This window comes from Castor canadensis, chromosome 11 (genome assembly GCF_047511655.1).
Source record: "Castor canadensis chromosome 11, mCasCan1.hap1v2, whole genome shotgun sequence".
Taxonomy (NCBI): Eukaryota; Metazoa; Chordata; class Mammalia; order Rodentia; family Castoridae; genus Castor; species Castor canadensis.
In genome coordinates this window covers 137733653-137756438 of record NC_133396.1, presented here as the reverse complement: position 1 = coordinate 137756438, position 22786 = coordinate 137733653, and the positions used below count along the sequence as shown (strand labels likewise).

Sequence of the window (22786 nt, the reverse complement as noted above, 5' to 3'; positions counted from 1 at the left end):
AATACTGCTTATCTTGCAACGTTAATTATTTTTAGGTCACCTAAAGTCATTAATATTTTTGTATGCTTGCACATTTTTATTAAAATTGATTATTAGGGTTTTTTGTTTTGTTTTGGTGTTATGGTTGGTTGGTTGATTGGTTTTTTGAGACAAGGTCTCACTGTGTAGCACAGGTTGACCTCAAATTTGTGATCCTTGTGCCTTAGCTTCCTGAGTACTGGGATTATAGACATGCACCACCATGCCTGGCACTCATTTTTTAAAAAAGTTATAATTATTAATGTATATCAGTTGTGCAGATTAGTGGGTTTCACTGTGACATTTCCATACATTCATATGTTAAGTAATAACCAATTTTATATGGGTTGACTTTGCTGACAAGAACTTTGTAGCAGTATGCCATTTATCAGCTATTCCCATTGTCTGGAATAATTGTATTACAGTTGGCCTTTTCATTCAGATTTTAGGCTCAAGTGTTCTGTCTTTAAAGAATCCTGTGACCGTCCTGTTTGAAATTACCATCACCTCCAGCTGTGCCTAAGTTGTTTTATTTCCTTGATAGTACTTACTGTTGCTTGACATCATCTAATTTTTACATCTTTTTGTAAGTCATCCCTGGTGAGAATACAAGGTCCACCACCAGGGAGGCCTCTTCTGCTTTACTTACCTTGTATTCTCTGCAATGGAGAAAACACCCTCTGAGTGAACTGTTTCATGTCCATCATTTCTCTTACTAAACCTACATTGGTGTAAATTGATAGAACAAAATAGATCAATATAATCTGTTTGTTTGGAAGGACTCTTCCAATTGTTCTTCAGTTGGAGAACTCATTTAAAATAGCAACATTAGTAAAATTAATTTAAAAAATTTTATTCTCATGGAATAAGTACTCATTAGAAATGATAATTTATTACAAATGTAGATTTTACTGCTGTGGGAATTAACCTCTTCAGCAACTAAGTTTTGTTAGTGGCACCATGATTCTTCCATGAAACTGTCCAGAGTTGAAAGTTTTCACTTTCTGCCTTCATTTGTTTTAATAAATGAATTACAGTATTAATTGTCATTGGCTAGCTCTATTTCTGAGTAACTCTTGTTACTGACTAATTCTTAGAGAGTTGTTGGTACTGAAGAGAATGGGAAGTCAGTGAAAGTGCCAGCGAATGCAAAAGGCCTGTTTTTTTACATATGTGGCTTGCCTTGAGTACTGTTGTAACAAAAATGATGAGGTTATCTTCAAGATATAAATGTTCTCTGCATTTCATTAGGAATACAATAATGTTTTTATTGTTAAGATTGCTAGTCTTCCAAAACAGATAAGAACATAGAGTGTTTTCTTTTAGCTGTAATCAGTGATTTTCTTCCATGAACTGTTCTTTCTCTTCAATCTTCCTTCTGTACTGGCTCCTTTCTGCCAGCATTTAAAAGTGCTCTTTCTTGTGTCAGGTGTGCTGATATGTGCCTGTAATCCCAGCAGTGTGACAGGTGGAGATTGGAGGATTGTGGCTCTAGGCCAATCTGGGCAAAAACACAAGACTCTGTCTTAAAAAACAAGTGGAGTATGGTTATTTACACCTGCTACTCTGGCTGCATGGGAGGCACAGGTTGGATGATCGCAGTTCAGGCCGCTCATTCAAAAACAGGAGACCCTCTCTGAAAAATAGCTAAAACCCAAAGAGCTGGGGGTGTGGCTCAAGTGGTAGAGGGCCTGCCCAGCAAGTGCAGTGCCCTGACTTCAAACTTCCAATGCTTCACCTCCATAATGTTCCTTCCCTTTCCATATTAAAGCAAACAACAAAACCAAACCCTGACCCTTACCCTCACCTGTTTTTCTTCCTTTTGCAGCTACATTTTCAGAAGAATTGTTTCCACCAATTCACTGTCTATTCAGTTCTCACTCCACTGTAGTCTGTCTGGCCCTTTCTCTCACTAGAACTGTTCCCACCATAGTCACTAGGGACCCACGAAGGGGGAACAGTTTTGAATCCCCATGAGAATTTGATTCATTTTAAAATACTCTTTTTGAAGTACTTGCTTCACTTTATCTCAGGTTTCCTTGGCAATCTTTCTCTGGCTAGCACCTGTCCGCTTTGTGCTCCCATTTCTCTTCTCCTTTCATTCTGAGTGCCCTCTTAGGAAAATCTCACAGCTGCCAGTTCCATCCATCTGTATCTCCTCAAATAAAAGCCAGTTAGGTCTCTAGCTTGATATTCGGAGCCTGTGCATCTCAATATCTACCAGATAACTGCTTGGCAAGTTCCATTGGTGTGTTAAACTCAGCCTGTTCCAAATGACGTTTACGGTCTTCTCTTCCCTCACTCTTGGCCTCATTTTTCTCAGTATTTACCTGAATGAGAAGCTTAGGAGTATATATTGTCTTTAGCTCTTAGTTGGTCTTCCTGCTTTTACTAGTCCCACGCATTTTCGCGTTTCTCCTTTGTAGTACAGAATTACAGTAGCTATACAGCATGGGGGAAATTCAGGATTTGGAGGAGTGCCTCCACAGGCTGTGGTAAAAAAGTAACTCTTCTTAACACTGCCTAATTATGATCAGATACAAATTTTAGGGAAGATATTTAATATTGAATTGTATAAAATTGCTTAATCAGATCTTTTCAAAAGATCTTAAATTTGAATCTGTGACTAGATCTAACTTTAAAAAGTTTTTTCATGGTTGAGTGGCTATACACATATGTTGATCAAGATTCCTTTTCTTTGCTGGTCACTGGCAGCTCACACCTGTACTTGGGAGACTGAGATCAGAGGATCATGGTTTGAGGTCAGCCTGGGCAAATAGTGCGCAAGACCCTGTCTCCAAAATAACCAGAGCAAAATGGACTGGAGGTGTGGCTCTTGCTGTAGAAAGCCTGCTTTGCAAGAGTGAAGCCCTGAATTCAAACCCCAGTCCCATCCACAAAACTCCCCCACCCCAATTTTTTTTCTTTTGAGGTGCTGGGGACTGAACCCAGGGTCATGTACATGCTAGGCAAGCTCTACCACTGAGCTGCATCCCCAGCCTTCATGGTTTTTTAATGATGGTTTTCTTCAGATTCTTGCTAGTTACCATTAAAGTTTTAAATTAATTTTATTTTTATTTTTGGCAGTGCTAGGGCTTAAACTCAGGGCCTCGAGCTTGCTAGGTGGGTGCTCTACCACTTGAGCCATGCCTCCAGCCCTTCCTGCTATTAGTTATTGTTTTAGATAGGGTCTTGCTTTTGCTCAAAGCACTTATCCTACCTATGCCTCCCCTCTAGCTCAGTGTGCTAATGCAGGTGTGCACCGCCACACTCAGCTTGTGTGTTGAGATAAGATCATAGCTAACTTTTTGCCCAGGTTGGCCTTGAACTGCTATGCTCCTGATCTCTGTGTCTCCTGGAGCTGGGGTGACAGGCATGTGCCACTGGATAAAACTTTTTAATTTTCTGTATTACGTTGTCGCTTTTCATTTTGTTACCAGTGGTATTTCTATTATTTGGGAACGATGTCTGTGATTAAGACAGTGCTTCATCTGCAGCAAAAGAATCCCAAAGTGTAGGAAGACAGCACAGAGTGATTTGCTAGGAGATATGAGTCTGGTATCTCAAATAAGGACCAATTGCCTCAAAGTTGTGGGTGCTTGGGATTTTTCATACCCAATAGGGCGTGGTTACTAGGTGGCAAGAAATTAGGGCTCTCCCCAAATGGTTTGGCACCTGTGCACTGGCTACTCAGTATAGGAAGTTGTACAACCTATTCTTTGAGAAGGTACGGGCAGGTGCCTTCACTTTTGATCCTTTTTGCCCTTGCTGGTTTATTGCTGCCAGTGAAAGTCGTTATGCTACTGCAGCGCAAGTGTGGTCTTGGGATGGAGACTGCTAGATAAGAAGGATATTATTGGGCCATTATCTTAATAGTTAGTCCCGGATGTGGGCCATCTGGTGTTTTGTGATTCTGCCCAGGGGAATGGAGTCTTGCAGCCCAGGCGTTTCCTCAGTCCTGTTAATTTCTAACTAGCTGCCTGTGCTAACAGTTTGTCATGCCATCTTCAGTGTTTCTAAATACCGTTCAAAGGGCACCTTCCTATTCCTTTGGCTTCATGCTCCCCACCAAAAATGTTGGTAGCATTTAGGCATTTTGCTCAAAATGGGTAATTCCAGGCTGATGGAGTGGTTCAAGTGGTAGAGTGCCTTCTTGCAAGTGTGAGGCCCTGAGTTCAAATCTCCAGTACCACCAAAACAAAAAGCAATTCTGAGTCATGTAAAATACTTTGTTTTAGTGTATATTGTGTCACCGTATAACTGGGTCTTTTTTTTTTTTTTTTAACTTGCAGAGGGTTACAAACTTAATTTTCAGAATAAGGAAGATATTTTATGGTAACATATTGGCATAAGTTTACTTGCACTGTTGCTTTATGCAGATAAAATGTTTTGTCTGATGAGAGAACCCTTACTATTAGCTTCTTCATAGTAAAAACTTTGTAGACTTTAATATACCAGCAAAATATTCTCATAGAAAAATAAATAGCATAAGAAGAAAAATTAAATCTGTTGAAGTTATTAAGGAGAATATAGACCTTGATGGCGTCAGATAAATTATTTTAAAAATTACTATTTTTTAATATGTATTTTAAACAGTCATTTAAAGCAAATCAATAAGCAAATTAGAAAAGGAAAAATATAGGAAGCAGAATAGAAGGTGTTAAAATGTTGGTTTACATTTAATTCAGTAATTTAATAATTTAAAAAATTGACAAATTTTTTTCACATATAAATAATATTTTGAAAATAGATTTTCCAATTTATAAAACATACAGCACTTTGGTTTAGATAAATTATTCAAAATGAGTAATTTGTGTCTGATGAAGAGAATTTTATTTCTAAAAGCAGATAATTTAGAAATAACAATTATGTGTCTAGTGTCCTCTCTCTGTCCATCTGCCCCCCCACCCCATGACTGATTTTAAATTTCCATCAAGAATTGAACCTTGATTAGTTGTTAACATCAAAAACCATTAAGCACTGTGGAACAAAGGATTCCTAAAATAGCTATCAAAAAATTGTTCAATGTTTATTGTTTTCTCTTTAGAAATCCCGGGCACCAGGTGATGACAAAAACCATAATGCTAGTAAAAAAAATTTTCAAAAAGGAAAAAAAGAAAGGCTAAACATTTTACATACATGTGTGCCACACAGAGCTGCAGTAGTGGCAGAGGATTGCAAGCACACTGATCAGCTTGCTGGGGTGGTTCACCTGGGTTAGCAGGGTACAGGAAGAGTCTAAGTCCTTTCTCTAGCTCAAACCCCTGTTATCTTTGTTGTTTTGATGTAGTGTCTTGCTGTGTAGCCAGGCTGATCTGGAACTCAAAACCTTCCTGTCTCAGCCACCAGATACTGGGATTGCGGGCATGCACCACCGTGACTGGCTTCCCAGAGTTATCACCTTCTTCCTCTAGGCTTCCCAGTGAACCACTCTCACATTGGAGGCAAATCCAGATTTCTTATTAGGCCATTGCCTTCTAAAAGTTTCAGTTCTTCATAGACACCTCATGTCTGCCTCCATCTCAGCACGTAGGTTGCAGCTGTTCCTTTTGCCCAGAATTCTAAGTCTTTGCAGGAATACTTTCCAATGACCTGCTTCTAGATCACCTCTGCACGTGGCCTCCCTTAGACACCTTATCTAAAATAACTCCTCATACACTTTATTCAACTTTGGTTTTCTTCAAAGAGTGCCTTTCTACTGTCTGAATAGTATATGTTTTCTGTTTAATGATTAGGAGAATGCATGCTCCCTGAGGGTGGAGACTTCGCCTTGGTTACTGCTGTATCCTCAGTGTCTAGAATAGTGCATGATATATAGCAGGCACTTGCCAGATGTTAATTTTTTAATTGCAACTTTTTCCTTTCCCTCTTTCTTTTTAATCAAATCCTGCTTTCACTCCACAACTATCTCTTGAATCTTTCTCTTCTACATAATTTCTATGCTGAAATCCTTCTTCATCCTCTAGATTACTGAATTGTAGGAGACTCTGATAAAGTCCAAACTCTCTAGTATGGCCTATGAGTCCAACGATGCCCTGAACCTCTGTGGTCTTAATCTTTTATCCCTTCTCTGTATTACTTGCATATGCAGTTCTGTTACATTTCTTTATCTTTTAGACTAAAGCATTTTCCCTTTAAGCATGCTCTTGCTAACTGAGTTACTTTCATTCTCTGCTTGCTTCTTTCTTTCTTAACCAGTAGGTCTAGTTTAGACATCACTGCTTGAGCAAGCCTTTTCTGAATTCAAGGTCTGGGTAAAAGGTGCTCTTTTGTGTCTCTGCTGTTGTACTGTCCATATCCTCACTGAACCACATGCATTTTATCTTGTCTTATTCTTCATTATAATACCTAGTGGCTGACATGTATAAACCTTCCCTCACTAAATATTTGTTAAATTGAATGTTTCTGATGACACTACACTGCTTAACATCTATTTAAAAGATCACTTTAGTAATAAATGGAGCTTCAGTTAATGCCAGAAAGGTTGATTTTTTTTGCTTCTGTTTTCTGGTTATTATCTGTGTGGGATATATATTTTTATTCTTCTACAAAATGCTTTCATAATTTCGACTGTAGTTTGAGCACAAACTATTATTTTTTCTCCCTGCCCACCATATAGTTAAAGCCTTCCATCTCAAGTATGATGAAGTTCGTCTAGATCCAAATGTTCAAAAATGGGACGTAACAGTATTAGAGCTCAGCTATCACAAACGTCATTTGGATAGACCAGTTTTCTTACGGTTCTGGGAAACATTGGATAGGTAATTCTGATCCTAAAATATACTTCCTATGCTTTATTACAGTAATTTTCTTGTCTCGTCAGTTAAATTTTAAATTCCTTAAAGTTGTAAACCATATTCCCCAGTTCCCTTCTTCAAACATTGTCAAACTTGATGCTGATCTATATTAGATAATTAGTGTCTTTGATATATTGGCTGCAGAAATAGATGAAGAAAAGGTTTATAGCATGTCAGAAGGAGCACTAAGCTGTGAGTCAGAAGGCATAGACTTTAGTCTAATGAATGAGCTTTCTGAACCTCATTTCCTGTCTACCCAGGGAGTTTGGGTCAAGTGATCCCTGTGTTTTACACCACCCAAATGTCTCTAACTCTGGATTTATTTGAGTTATGGGAAGTTCATGAGAGGAATTTAATTTTTAAATTTATTTTAATTGCTAGTGTGAGTAAAGTTCTTCAAGTCCTTCACAATAATAATAGTTTTGTAATTGGCGTGATTAAGAACTCACAGGATCAAAATTAATACTACTGAATCTGTTGCTTTCTTTGAGGTGCTCCTTAAAACCTGTACCTTTCTTGGAGTCTTGAAGTGGATGATTAGAAACTGATACTAATGTTAAAGACAAAACAAGCTCTTAGGTTATAAAATTTCATAAGAGGAATGTTTCTTACTTATTTCACAAGTCCTTATATTTTCAAAGGTTACAGTATCAAGTTTCTAGTTTTTTAGAAAACAAAACATCTTGTTGCCTTGTTGATTTTAAGTTTTGAGAAATGTTACCTTACTTGTACATGTTAAATTCTAAAATTTAAAACCTTCCTATTACCATAATAACCTATTACTGTTTTTCAGGTACATGGTAAAGCATAAATCCCACTTGAGATTCTGAATTATTTGGTTCCTCCTTTTCTGAAAATCTGGATGAAGCATGGATATATCTTGATCTAAAGACTGAGACTCAAGCTTTATGAATTTATCAAGAACTTACAAATGAAGAAGGTCACATCAATCTTTTATAAGACCTTATTTGATGCTTTGTGCTTCAAAGAGATGATGCCTGTCATCCATATAAGCAAACTTTTTGGCTTACAACTATTTTTTTAATATTAGCCTTCTAGTCTGTAATGGAAATTGTATATTTTGATAGAAGTTTTTTTCTCTATTGGTTAAAATTAGCATTACTTAAAATTCATTTCTTTAGAAATACAGGTTATAAATGTGTGTATATTTAGAGGTTATAAGGCCATCTTGCTTCTGATTTTTCATTGCTCTATGGCTCCTTTTACTGAAAATACTGTGTTATGAGTGGTATTAAATTTTAGACTCTGGAACTTCAAAAACCCATCAAAGGGATGTGACTATTTTGAATTCATCAAAATGTCAACCTGTATGTACACTATGTCTATACTTACTCTTTATTTAAAAAGGAATAATGAAAAATCAAGAACAACTCTTCAGCCTTTCCAGGACTTGTTTTCTTTTTATAAATGAATACATTTAATGAATGTACATTCTTCTCATTGACTTTGATGATTTTAAAACTTAGAATGATATATTTCTATCTGGGATATCTTTCCACTTGAAAACACAGATTAAAACATAATAGGCTGTAGTAATTTTTATTTGGGGAGCTAGAGTATGTTTTGGGGAAAAGAATGTGTATCAGCTCTATTCCAGTATGTCTTTAACTTCCTTATCTCTTCTCATGAGTCCACTTTTGATTCTTATTTTATATGACATAGGGTTTCAGTCTTCTTTTGTAGGCATGTCAAGTTTGGACTTCTTATCTTCCCTTGTCCCTAAATACTTATAAACTCCCAGGCACCAAAGAACATACTTAAAGTGTCTGCACAGAAAGAAGATAAAAACAAAAACAAAACAAAACACTGGTATTTTTGTGTGTGTATTTCAATATGGTATAAAATATAAAACTTATATTTTAACTTAGTAAAATATTTTACTATTTCTCTACTTCAGACAAGAGTATTATTGCATCCAAGGAATCCAATGAATGACCCTATTCCTTGAGTCCTGATTTTGGCTTTCACTACTTAAAAGCTACTGGGAACTTTTATTCCCTAACTTGTTTTTGCCATTAGTACTTTGCTGACCATTCAGTCTTAGGTCATTTTTCCCAGTGATTCTGTCCTAGGTTTATATATATATATATACATATATATATATATATACATACATACATATATATATATATATATGTGTATATATATATTTGTATAATTAGCTTTTTCTTACTATTAAGCTGTAAGCTGACATTTCCTAGCCTCTTTTCGGAATTTAGTACTATCATAAAAATGAGAAACAAATATTTATTTTTTAAGTAACCACAAAAGTCCATACTAATAAAAATGGAAAAGATATTTATTCAGTGGAATTCACAAGGCTCTCCAGAAGAAAAGCAACCAGCATCTTAAATTATTAGGTTTTATGTATTTAAAAGGTTTGAACAGATTCTGCCCACATTTTCCCCTTCTTTGCACCCCCTTTTTAAATAAAAGAAAACTCACTTTGTTCACATTCAAAATTCTCAGCTATAAATCTGTTCTTAAATTATGTGTTGTGTAAACTTTTGCCATGATGAAATAGTCAAGGGTAGAATCTGTTAGTACTTTAATGTAAGATTACTTATTAGGACTACTACAAGTGAATATGAACTACCTTTCCATATAGATTTTTGGTATTTATAATTATATATGAAATTCACTTGATACAGAGTATGGTTAAAATTAACACGTACTTTGAGCAAGGTTTATTTTTCTATTTTAAATTTGCCTTATATATTCAGAGGCTTCTGGAAATACTGTATGGAATGTGAGGAAAAGTACATATATGCTGTATACCATGTCTCTCTCTCTCTGTCTCTCTTGCCCTCCCTCCCTCCACTCTCCCTTCCTCCTCCCCCCTCCCCCCCCAACAGTTTAGTCCCTTAATTACGACCGTGTAATTAATTTTTATGACAGTTCTGAAAAACATCAGCCAAACACCATTCATTCTTTCATAACTCAGTCCTACAGCAGCACCTAATACAGTGCCTTCACATAGTAGGCATTCAGTAAATATTTATATGCATGAATGAATGATGTATTTTCAGTATAACTGGTTTATTACAAAAAAGTGATTTGACTATACTTGGTATTGGAGTTTGAGAAGACAGAGTTACAGGGAATGAAGAGGCATAAGTAGACAATTTAATGGATGTGAAGTACACATTAATAAACTGGACTTACCCATAAGTTATTGTTAACCGGAGGTACCCTTGTTGCTGTACCTATAAGGGAAGGCTCTGTTTGTTTATTCCTCAGACTCTTCTGAGTCTTGTAACAGTAAGGAAAAAGCATGTAGGTTTCAATCACTAGCTCACAATCCTGACTGCACATTAGAAAAATATCTAATGTCTGAGTCCTGACTGATTTAATTTGTTTGGAGTGAGAGCTGGTAATTGTTTTTCAAGTCTCCATGTGGTTTTTATGTGCAGAAGGGAGTGAGAATCACTGGTTTGATTTGTTGAAGACAATACCAGTGTTAAATGCTGTGTTTCCTCCTTTTTCTCATTTGTGTGTATGTTGTGTGTGGGTGTGTGTGTTTTGTGGGGGGCCACCCTTTGCACTAGACTGTCCCCATTATTGGTGTTATTGGTCTATATCCCCAAATGAGAAATTAAAATCTTATTTATTTAATATAGGAGTATTTTGCTGTTTAATGTTTAAACAATGTGTAATATATTTCATTAACTAGTATCATAGCTTATGGTTTGTGTCCCCTGTGTCCTTTCCCTTACTGTGTTTAGCAGTAGCACAATGGCAGTCCATTCAGGAAGAACTCATTCATAATGACGAAAATCTCAATTTTTAAGGTAGAAGGAAGTATTTCTTATCTGTGACACAGAATGAGATAAGTGTGCTAATGAAAAGAAAGAGGCCTGCTTTTTAATTGAAAAGAAAATTACTCGCTTAAGTAAGATTCACTATCTAATGAGCATTGAAGGGAATATTTTTCCCAAATAAATTTTTTGTGACTCCTAACAAAATTAAAGTGATTGACAGTGTTCTTTTTTGGAGGGTGGGAAGGAAATATTTGTTGCATTATGTAGTATATAAAATTCTTTGAGACTTAACAGGACATTTTACAATATTACAAATATAGTAATTATAAAAAGCTGGTCAAGATTAATGGCTCAGAAAGTGGCTTTGAACTTTGTGGGTTTTGTTTTTTTGCAGTCTCGGGGATCAAACTGAGGGTCTTGCACATTGTAGGCATTCACTCTTCCACCAAGCTAGCTACACCCTGCTAACTTTGTACTTTGAAATTGTTTGTTTAAATGGAAAATTATAACTTAAAATAGAGCAGGTCATTTTATTTTTATTTTTATTTTTTTTCCAGAGAAGTTCTGGTTAAAATTCATGTAGAATGCTGAGGAAAAATAATTTGCAAAATAGGAACTGTAGAAATTTGTTTTCAATTGAAAAGTTGGTGACTGCTATTTTTCTTAAATAAAAAACAAATTTAACTACATTAGCTTTAATATTACTGGACTGACTTTCCACTATTCACTCAGGTTTCAGACTCAAATGGTGATTCTCATACTATAGAAGTAAACAGGACAAATGACTGAACGTGACAAATTAAAAATTGGAGTAGGAATTTTCAAATGCCAGGATCTAAATATTCTGGCATATCTGGCCATGTTTGGAAGTATATTGACCCCAGCATTGTTTCCCTATTTATATGTTGGTGTAACAAACAATTAAGGAGAAGTTGAAAATGTATAATAGATGTATAAAGAATTCTATTTAGTAAATACATAATAGGCAGTAATGTTTTCAGGTCATTGATTGTGTTTGGGTTTGTGTGTATTATTTTTGGTACTCTAAGTTAAAAATATGTGCCGTTTGCTGAAATGCAGTAAGCATTTTTATATGAATAAAGCTGATGAAATAAAACTAGTTTTATTGCCAAAATTCGAAATGTGGGATGATAGAATGTCATACTTAAGCAAATGCTCTCTCATTGAATTCCCTGTTATCCACTTTGAACTTACTAATAACTGCTTAACTTTCAAGTTGGATTATATGTCTTAATAAGTAATGTAGTTCCTTTGCCTTGGAGTACCCCTGTAATTGATTGCTTTCCCGCCACTGATTGCTATTTCTCAAGCAAGGTGATTCCTTTTTCCTCCCATTTTTATTAGGATACATTCATTGTACAGGGGGGATGCTGTGTGACAATTTCAAATAGGCTTATATTGTACATTGGTTAGATCAGCCCCACTGTCTCCTCTTCCAACTCCCTCCTAGACCCAGGTAAAGCAATTGCAAGAGATTTCATCATTCTATTTTGTATATGTATATGAAGTCCATATACCATATTCCCTCACCTTCATCTCCATTCACCCTTCCTCCTCCCAATGCACCTGTTTTATAGTCCTGTCTTTCATTATTATTTCCAAAGTCTGCGTTCAGAGGGGTTTCTCTTATGTATCACTGCTACAAAGTGTTTCTGGAATAGAATTGAGCTGACCCACTCTGTCACCTTATAAATTGTTCTCATTCCATTTTGTTGTATTTTATGCAAAATGTTTTACATAAAACATTTTGCTTTGCATTAAAAATCTTGGAGTCATTTCCACCCTGCCCCACATCCTCAAAAAACAAACTACTCACACCAAGAGGACAAACGATTGATGGGGTATCATCTTTATGTAAAGTGACTCATCAAATGTGTCAGGCAAGGTATTTATTTCTGTTTGAGAAATAAAAGTTTTCATTTTGAAGATTTATGTGTTAAATCCATTTACAGTCTCCTTTTTGGTTAATGAACAATTTAGAGTCATAGTTCTCCATAAAGGTAGCAAGCTATATGATCTATTGAACTTACAGTTCAATTCTGGTTACATTTCCTGAGTTGTAATAGTATTAAAGGTATATCCTGATATATTACATTTGAGCATCCTGATTTTAACATTTTAAAATAAATTGCAAAACAAGCTTCCTATCTAATCAAGTCATTAACAGCATTATCATATCAGCAGTGCCAATAATAATGTGTGAGTCTTCTGGAACAGAATTTCCTTAATAAAGAGTTTAATGGGCCATATTCAAATTTAATTTTATATTCATAAGTGCCCATTAAACACATATTTATTCTGCTGTTCTGTTCCTTTAGTCCTCTGCTCTTGGATGAGTATCTGCATAACTAAAATAGAACATGAGTTGTAAATGCACTTGAGTTTTTTTTAGTCTCAAAGGTGCTGGTATGTAAATACTAGCATATTGTCAAACCTTTTTTTCTGTCATTTTCTAAAATCCTTTTTTATTTGTGTAATGATCAACATTTATGGTGAGTTGGAAGACTTTCAGTATCTCTGGAGAAGGCTGTGGGTTTGAGTCTAGTAATTATAGACCCTTCGTCACAGAATTTGTGACTTATAATTCACCCTCACAGAGAATGCTGACCTTTATAATGTAAGCAACATAAATAAGACTGAGACCATAGCAAAGAATACACGAGACATTCTTTTACCACATTTGGATGTTTTACTGGGCTGAGCTTCACTTGCCTACACACATTCCAAGTGGAGACTTGTCAGGTCACATTATTTACTGTGACAAAACATAATGTACTCTCACATAAGTGCCTTTGAGGACTTTCCAGTGTTAAAACTAAATGTGATAATGGCTGGTTTTCTTTTTTTAAGTTGATAAGTTAGATAAACATTGTTCTTTCAAATGGAGCAGATTGAAAGTGTTCATCAAGTCAGTATGTGTAATGGGGAGAGCAGGTGAGCCTGCTGACCACGCATTCAGTTGTTTTAGTGTAAGTGAGCAACACTTAACATCATGGCACTTTTGACTGTAAAACAGTTTTAAAACATTTGTGTTCTTACACAATTTATCTATTCCATAAGGTACTTGTCAGTATAAAAAGAAATGTAAGGTCACGGATAAAATTAATTGAACTTTAAAATAGTTTAAGACTAAAGCAAGTTGATGTAGGAATTTGAGGAGAAAGAAAAATACAGTAGGATCTAGGCTGCTTTGTATACTTTTGGGGTGGTCATGAATTGAAGCAAAGCAGGCAGACTTCTGGTATGGCTTTTCCCAGCACCATTAGCTGCTCAGCTGCAGGTGTAGAGAATTGCAGTCAGGTAGAAGCAGTCCAGGGAACTGAAGACATTTGCCAAGGTGATTTCTAGTACTGGCAAATGGAATCTAGTCAGTTTGAGGAATAAATGAAGGGGAGGAGGAGGGAGGTGAAAAAGTGGCACTGTCCTGCAGATGGAAAGCTCCTGTAAAGTGACCTGAAAGATGAGGTGGTGGTTATTATGGATGCATGAACCCAAGATTTCAGTGGTGGTCTAATATTGGTAAGAAAAAGCCAAAACCTTTGGAGTGGTGACATAGGAGGACACGATCTTCGACATGAGAAGTCCAGGATCTGTGAGGCCACAGTCATAAATGTGAACGTTGTAGTAACAATGCCAAGAATGGGCAACAAAGATGCAACCAGAGATGGTAACTGGATAGTGTAAGCTTAAAGGATCTATGCTCAAAACAAAAATGAAGTGAGTGGTTTACGTTTTAATATACTTAGATGACTTAATAAAATGTTAAGGGTTTAGATCATTTCAGTAACTACCCTCAAGCAACCAAATTTTGGAAACAGTCAAGTGCTTGTCCATAAAGTCTGTGCTGAGCAGACTGTGAGGACTTCAGCCAGTCTTCCCACTTTGCTTTCAGGCAATGCTCCTTTTTTTTTTTTTTCATTTCTTGCCCCTTCTGTAGCTCTAGTACTGGGGAGAGCTTCATTGGAAGACCTGGACTTGGCTCCTTTTTGAGCTTTTTTTTTTTTTTTTTTGCTGTACTGGAATTTGAATTTTGAACTCAGGCTGGAGCCATTTCGCCAGCCCTCTTTTTGAGCATTGCTTAAGTGTCACTGGTTCTGTGTGCATCTCATTACTGAGAGAGTAGAGAGTACCCTGTATCCCTATATGGTTCCTGAAGTGTGAGGTGTTTAAAAAAAAAAAAAATCTCTGAGGATACTGGTAGTAGGAAAGTTTTTTTGTTTTTTATTCTTGAGGACTTTGACTTTTCTATGAGTTACCTGTTTCCTTAGTTAGTTCTGGATTTGGGGAAAGAATTCTTAAGATGTCAGCTTTCTTTTCCTATAGTGAGATGCTATTCTGAGCCTTCTCTAAATTTAAATCCATTTGTTTCCTTATTAGTGGTTTGGTGACTGATTTTGCTTCCAGTCTTTCCTCCTCTGCTCTCCTGCCAGTGCCTCAGCTGTGGTCCAGCTGTGACCAGCTTTATTCACCCAGATGTGCCCTTACCTCCTCTTGATGGAGGAACAGCCATGGACTTCGAGTTCTGTGTCTCACAAGACTGCATACCTGCAGTGAGCACCTTTTCTTTCTTTCCTCCTGTTACAGAGCTGCTGGGACCCTGTGCTCACTCAGGACTTGTCCTTTCATACGTGTTTCTCACACTACCTCTCCTCCTGTCACTGTTGCAAGTTTTGCACTATGCCTGTTACCTCTCTTATGTTCATTTCGTTAGCCTGTACTTACCTTTTCCCATTCACACTCGAACTTGTCTATGCCTTTCATCTTAAACACAAATGGGGTTTTATGGCTACAAGTGAAATGGCTTGATTATGTGTCATCAACTCTCTTCCCCCTCAAACTTTTTTACTCTACCTGCTAACAACCTTTCTCTAGTACAGCAGCTGATGTGGGGCTGGAGACTGTGCATGAGTTGTGAGTATACCCTCTTGATGCTACCAGAATGTGGAGGGGGAGCTTGTCTCTTACTGCCTTCTTTTCTGATCCTAGTATAGATCAGCAGCCACAAAGCCTTCAGCAAGGGTTGAAACTCTTGAAAGGGTCTTGCTCTCAAAAAGCCATGGACTTAGAGGAAAAAGTGGTGCAGTCTACTACACTTGTGGTGCTAGGATGACTGTGTTCGTAGGACCTGCTGGACCACCATATGGTGGGCTCAGTTCCATGTCTCTCCATCAGGCGTAGAGGGGGCAAATCTTGCAAACAAAGGAAACAGGTGGTGGAGATTTTCCTTCTGTTTTCTGTAAAAGGAACTGGTGATTTGGTGAATAAATAGATCATCAGCTACTTAGAGAATCTCACAGTTTGACTTACGCGAAAGGGAAGATGAGTAGACAAAATGCCTCACTGACCTCTCCAGTGAGGACGTGAGAAAGGGGTGGTGAAAGAGAATTGCCGGCAAGATGGATGACAACTTTAACTTTGTAAAGTCACATGAGAAAATGCACTGTATAAACTTTGTAGGAGTAAAATAAAACATTAGAATGCGGCAGAAAAGGAAGGGGATGGCCACAGTTGATAAGTCAGTTGACACCTCTAGGAAAGCAAAGCTCAAAAGATGTGCTGATGAAAACTTGTAGAGGACAAGCCTAGAATATGGTGTGTAAGGAGGGACCAGGAGGAGCAAAAAAACCCAACAAAGATCTAGGAGGGCACAAAAGAGTAAATCCCACTAGTTGAAAAGGACTCACCACACTGGGTTCCAGGCAACATCTGAAAGAGAGGCCTGGATAGATTTTCTCCAAATCCCGTTTGCTTTGTGTCAGTGACAAAAACATTGGCCACACCCTCACTGAGGGTGAAGAGATAGTGAATAAGTGTGTCTTGGATGATGATAAATGATAAAGGAAAAAGGATGAAGCAGAGTAGATGTGACTAGGCTATTTTGGGATAAGGCACTGGCAGAACTTACTAATTTGTATGGGTGATCAGACATCAGAGCTAAGATGATGTTTGTACAGTAATTTGAAGTAAGTGAATCCTAGGGAATAGTTTCACAACCCTGGGGTAGGATCACACCTGCTGCTTAAGGACTGTCAAGGAGGACACTGGGCTAGTGGGAACAAGAACAGAGATGAGGGCAGAGAGGCAGCAGGGAACAGGCTGATGTAGGGCTTTGCAGCCTGTGGAAGGCCTTTGACTTTCATTTATTGATAAAATATGGGCAGCCACTGGAGGGTTTTTAAGTAGAGGAATGGCATCAAGTGGTTTAAGTTTTAAAACTGCTGTTGCAAGGACAGAAGCCAGCTTTATATATTGCAATAATATAAACAAATGACAAGGGCTTGATAAACATGAGCTGGGTGTAGTTGTGAGATAACACAGCAACAACACTTGGAGTTTCTGCTTACCAGGATGGGAAAGATTGTAGAAAGACCAAATTTGAGATGGGAGCTGCTGAGAGGATCAGTTTAGTTTTAATGTCTTTTTTTTCTTTTTGGTGGTATTGGGATTTGAACGCAGGACCTCATACTTGCTAGACAGGGGCTCTACCACTTGAGCCACTCCACCAACCCTCAGGTTAGTTTTAAAATATTGAGTTTGAAATACCTACTATGCAGGAGGAGATACTCAAATCTTGGAATTTTAGGGTAAATAGAGGAATGTACAGAGGAAAAAGGAAATCACATCTCTGGGCTTTAGAATGAGTCTGCCACAAGACTCGGGTCAGATCACTCATCTTGAGGATCTGCATGGGTGTTTAGAATATGTCCCCAAAGTAACTTCCTATAAGGAAAATGCCCCCCAAACCTTAAATAAACAAATTAATCAAAGCAACTAAACTCTGAAGTAGAGTAATGGAATTTGTAACGTAAAGGGTAGTGTGTAGACATACTGGCTGGGAAATTACACGGATAAGTGTCAGTGCTAACTTCCTCAGTAAAATGTAGGCGTGAGCCGGGAATGAAGCGGGTAACCCATTTGCAGTGCTCCCTGTGAGATTGTGTGTTGGCCTCATGGAGGATTAGTAATGAATGTTCTAGAAACTAACCAGAAGTTGGGCATTTTTAAGAAAGTTTTCTGGAGCACTTCAGAATGTTTTAAAAAATGACTTGTTATTGAGGTTTTGGAGATTTTAAAATAGGTCGGAAAGTTAAATTGTGAAATTAGGGAAATTTTGATAGGTAACATACTTCGTTTTCAGCCAAAATAGCACAAAACAAAAATAGAACAAAAAAAATGTTCTTTCTATAGCACAGGACTGGTTTTTTTCCCCTAAAAGTAATTATTCAGTCACTGATTTTTATATCCCATTCTCTGATTTTTTTTTATCATTTTTCTTTTATTATTCATATGTGCATACAAGGCTTGGTTCATTTCTCCCCCCTGCCCCCACCCCCTCCCTTACCACCCACTCCCCCCCTCCCTCTCTCCCCCCTCAATACCCAGCAGAAACTATTTTGCCCTTATTTCTAATTTTGTTGTAGAGAGAGTATAAGCAATAATAGGAAGGAACAAGGGGTTTTGCTGGTTGAGATAAGGATAGCTATACAGGGCATTGACTCACATTGATTTCCTGTGCGTGTGTGTTACCTTCTAGGTTAATTCTTTTTGATCTAATCTTTTCTGTAGTTCCTGGTCCCCTTCTCCTATTGGCCTCAGTTGCTTTAAGGTATCTGCTTTAGTTTCTCTGCGTTAAGGGCAACAAATGCTAGCTAGTTTTTTAGGTGTCTTACCTATCCTCACCCCTCCCTTGTGTGCTCTCGCTTTTATCATGTGCTCAAAGTCCAATCCCCTTGTTGTGTTTGCCCTTGATCTAATGTCCACATATGAGGGAGAACATACGATTTTTGGTTTTTTGGGCCAGGCTAACCTCACTCAGAATGATGTTCTCCAATTCCATCCATTTACCAGCGCTATTCTCTGATTTTTAATCTTGTAATTTGGCAAAGAGTTTATTTAGGTTCAGGAAAAGATGAGATCTGCCATTTTCTTGCTTGCATTGTCACTGCTGTCTCCAGGTGGGTTTTCTGGCATGCACACGTTTGTTTCCTTAGAGTTGTCTTGTGTGGCACTTCTGTTTTATGAGACCTCTGTAAGCTGCCGTCCATCACAGGATGAAGGAGGACATGGGCGTCCCTCGGCAGTTGTGTTCTCACTTCACCTTGTTTACAGGTCAAGTGAAGGCATCTGTCTCAATCCATATATTAACTATTAATGAAGCTTAATTTAAATACAAGTACGTATCTTAGTGTCTTCCTCCAGCACTCATCTTGCAAGCTCCCTCAAGTGTGGTGTGCCCTGCGCTGAAGATGACAACACTAAATAAAATAGTTGTCGAGTAGTGGTGAGTGGTGGACTGGTTGTATAGTTGTTCCTGACCCGAGCTTATTAAACAGGTTTTGGGGGATGTTACATCGGAGTCTCTGTATTTAACAAAAGCCTCAAGCAGTTTACAAATGCACTGTTCTGGGAGATCGTAACTCTGAAAACGCAGGACAAATTGGCTTTTCCTGTTCATGCAGTTCTTCTCAGGCTTAGGCTGCAGTCACGCTGCTGTACGTTCCCTTGACGCCATCCTCACGCCTCCTCCCTCACCCAGTGCGCTCTTCCCTGCGGGGAGCGGAGATCCATTCTTACTTCCCAAGCTGAGCTCAGATTCACATCTGTAAATCTGTCTTGGTATTTGACATATCAAATAATAGAGGTGGGTTTTTTGTTGTTTTTTGTTTAGCGGTACTGGGTTTGAACTCAGGACCTGGTGCTTTCTAGGCAGGTGACCTACCACGTAAGCTATGCCCCAGTCCTTTTTGCTTTGGTTATTTTTGAGATGGGGTCTTGTGGTTTTGCCTTGACGATCCTTCTACTTACGCCTCTGGTATAGCAGGGAAGACAGGCATATACCACCATACCCAGCTTTTTTGGTTGAGATAGGATCTTGCTAACTTTTTTTTTGGTGGGACTGGGGTTTGAACCCAGGGCTTTGTACTTGCCAAGCCGGCGCTCTTCCACTTGATCCACGCTTCCAGCCTGTTTTGCTTTGGTTGTTTGGAGACGGAGGTTTTACGAACTGTTTGCCTTGGCTGACCTTGAACCATGATCCTTCTGATCCCAGGCTCCCAAGTAGCTAGGATGACAGGCATGAGGCACCAGCACCTGGCTGGGTCTTGCTAACTTTTTGCCTGGACAGGCCTCAAACCCCATTCCTCCTGATTGCTTCCCAAGTAGTTGGGACTATAGTTGTTAGCCACAGTACCTGGCCTGTGTTTTGTTATTCTTCTGCAGATTATATGCAGTCTGAGGTGTTTGCTGTTGATAGTATGGGAAAAATTAATGCTCTTAAAACCAGTTGAACAAAGAGAGGTTTGTGTCAATGTTATCATGTACTGACTGATTTACAAACAGAAAACCAGACTTCATCTCCCATACATGTAATCCTCCAACTTACTTTAAAATCTTGAAGGAATCAGGCCAGGCACAGTGGGGCACAGCTGTAATCCAAGCTATGAGGGAGGCATAGATAGGATGGTGGTCCAAGGCCAGTCCTGATCAAAAACACAAGACTCTACCTGAAAAATAACTAAAGCAAAAAGAGCTGGGGGCATGTCCCAAATGAGAGAGTGCTTGCCTTGTGAGCACAAGGCCCTGAGTTCCAATCCCAGTACACCCCCCTCCAAAAATCTTAAATTTTCCTTTGTGAAGGTTCTGTCAGATTGTCTCTGAAGACGAAGCCCAGTTTCTTCTTCTGGGGAAGAAACTGTGTGGACGCTAGAGAGTGAGAATGACAGACGTTTCAGTGGCTGGCCTAAGTGTGAAACTGTGGTGACGGTAGTGAGACTCTTTAAATCAGCAAATACTAATTTATTCACATGCTACAAGATTCAGAAGGCACTGGGTTTCTCTTTCTGAGGTTCTTTTTTTTTTTTTTTCTAATCATGTATTCATATGTGCATACACTGTTTGGGGCATTTCTCTCTCCTGCCCCCCACCCTTTCCCTCTCCCAACACCCCCTTGCTTCCAGGCAGAACCTGTTCTGCCCTTCTCTCTAATTTTTATGAAGAGTAGACATAAGCAATAATAAGAAAGACAAAGCGTTTTTGCTAGTTGAGATAAGGATAGCTATACAGAGAGATTCCTAGCATTGCTTCCATGCACAAGTGTATTACAACCCGAATTGATTCATCTGTACCTGACCTCTTCACTACTTCCCGCTCACCTTCCCAAATTGATCTCTATCATTTTAAGGTTACTGTATTAGCGCCTCTGCAGTGGGACATCAAACACCTTCAAGTTTTGGGTTTCCTACCTATCCCCATTCCTCCTGTATGTGCTCTCCCTTTAGCGTATGACCCAAGTCCAACAACATTACTGCCTTTGCCTTGGATCTAAAGTCCGCATATGAGGGAGAACATAGGATTTTTGGTCTTCTGAGCCTGGCTAACCTCGCTCAGGATGATGTTCTCCAGTTCCATCCATTTACTTGTGAATGATAACATTTCATTCTTCTTCATGGCCAAGTAAAAATCCATTGTGTATAAGTATCCATTCATTGTAGTGGGGCATCTTGGCTGTTTCCATAACTTGGCTATTGTGACTAGTGCTTCAATAAACATAGGCGTGCAGGTGCCTCTGGAGTAACCTGTGTCATATTACTTAAGGTATATCTCTAGGAGTGGGATTGCTGGATCATATGGCAGATCTATGTTTAGATTTTTAAAGAAGCCTCCATATTGTTTTCCAGAGTGGTTGCACTAGCTTGCATTCCCACCAGTGGTGTATGAGGGTTCCTTTTTCCCCACATGCTTGCCAACACCTGTTGTTGGTGGAATTTTTGATGCTAACTATTCTAACAGGTGAGGTGGAATCTTAATGTGGTTTTGATTTGCATTTCCTTTATGGCCAGAGATGGTGAGCATTTTTTCATGTGTTTTTTGGCCATTTGAATTTCTTCTTTTGGAAAAGTTGTGTTTAGTTCAGTTGCCCATTTCTTTATTGCTTCATTGATTTTGGGAGAGTTTAGTTTTTTGAGTTCCCTGTATATTCTGGTTATCAGTCCTTTGTCTGATGTATAGCTGGCAAATAGTTTCTCCCACTCAGTTGGGGGGGGGGTCTCTTCAGTTTAGAGACCATTTCTTATGTTGTGCAGAAGCTTTTTAATTTTATGAAGTCCCATTTGTCCATCCTTTGTCTTAATTGCCAAACTGTTGGGGGTTCTATTGAGGAAGTACTTGCCTATACCTCTTACTTCCAGAGTATTACCTGCTCTTTCCTGTACTAGCTTCAGAGTTTGGGTCTAATATTAAGGTCCTTGATCCATTTTGAGTTGATTCTAGTACAGGGTGATAAACATGAATCTAGTTTCACCTTTTTGCAGATGAATAACCACTTTTCTCAACAACATTTGTTGAAGAGACTCTTTTCTCCATCGTAAGTTTTTGGCATCTTTGTCAAAAATAAGGTGGCATAGCTGCGTGGATTCATACCTGGGTCCTTTATTCTGTTCCACTGATCTTCATGTCTGTTTTTGTGCCAGTACCATGCTGTTTTTATTGCTATTGCTTTGTAATGTAGTTTGAAGTTGGGTATTGTGATACCTCCATCATTGCTGTTTTTGCTGAGTATTGCATTGGCTATTTGTGGTCTCTTGTGTTTCCAGATGAACTTTAGGGTAGATTTTTCAATCTCTGTGATGAATATCATTGGGATTTTGATGGGAATTGCAGTAAACATCTAGATTGCTTTTGGTAGTATAGCCATTTTTACTATGTTGATTCTACCAATCCATGAGCATGGGAGATCTCTCCACTTTCTGTAGTCTTCCTTGATCTCTTTGTTCAGGGGTTTGTAGTTCTCAAGTAGAGGTCATTCACATCCCTTGTTAAGTTTATTCCTAGATATTTGATTTTTTTTTTGAGGCTATTGTGAATGGAATTGTTTCCATATATTCTTTTTCAATTTTTTCGTTGTCGGTGTATAGAAAAGCTAATGATTTTTGTAAGTTGATTTTGTATCCTGCCACCTTGCTGTAGCTGTTTATGGTGTCTAGGAGTTTTTGGGTAGAGTTTTTTGGGTCTTTAAGATATAGGATCATGTCGTCTGCAAATAGGGATATTTTGACAGTTTCTTTACCTATTTGTATTCCTTTTATTTCTTCTTCTTGACTAATTGCTCTGGCTAGGAATTCCAGTATATGTTGAATAGGAGTGGAGATAGTGGGCACCCTGGTCTTTTTC

At 38.2% G+C, this 22786-nt stretch overlaps 1 protein-coding gene across 2 annotated transcripts in view; it reads left to right on the top strand.

Moving 5' to 3' along the window:
• The window catches only part of Cdc73 (cell division cycle 73), a 108216-nt gene extending 95670 nt beyond the window's left edge, over window positions 1-12546 (top strand). The window contains exons 16-17 of one of the 2 annotated variants that reach the window (XM_020156198.2): window positions 6638-6779; window positions 7609-12546. In XM_020156198.2, coding sequence (XP_020011787.1) covers window positions 6638-6779; window positions 7609-7645 — 179 coding nt within the window. In that variant the 3' untranslated portion in view covers window positions 7646-12546. The remainder of the gene's footprint in view (window positions 1-6637; window positions 6780-7608) is intronic. The other variant, XM_074048762.1, reaches the window with a different exon arrangement.
• The last annotated feature ends 10240 nt before the right edge of the window (window positions 12547-22786 follow it).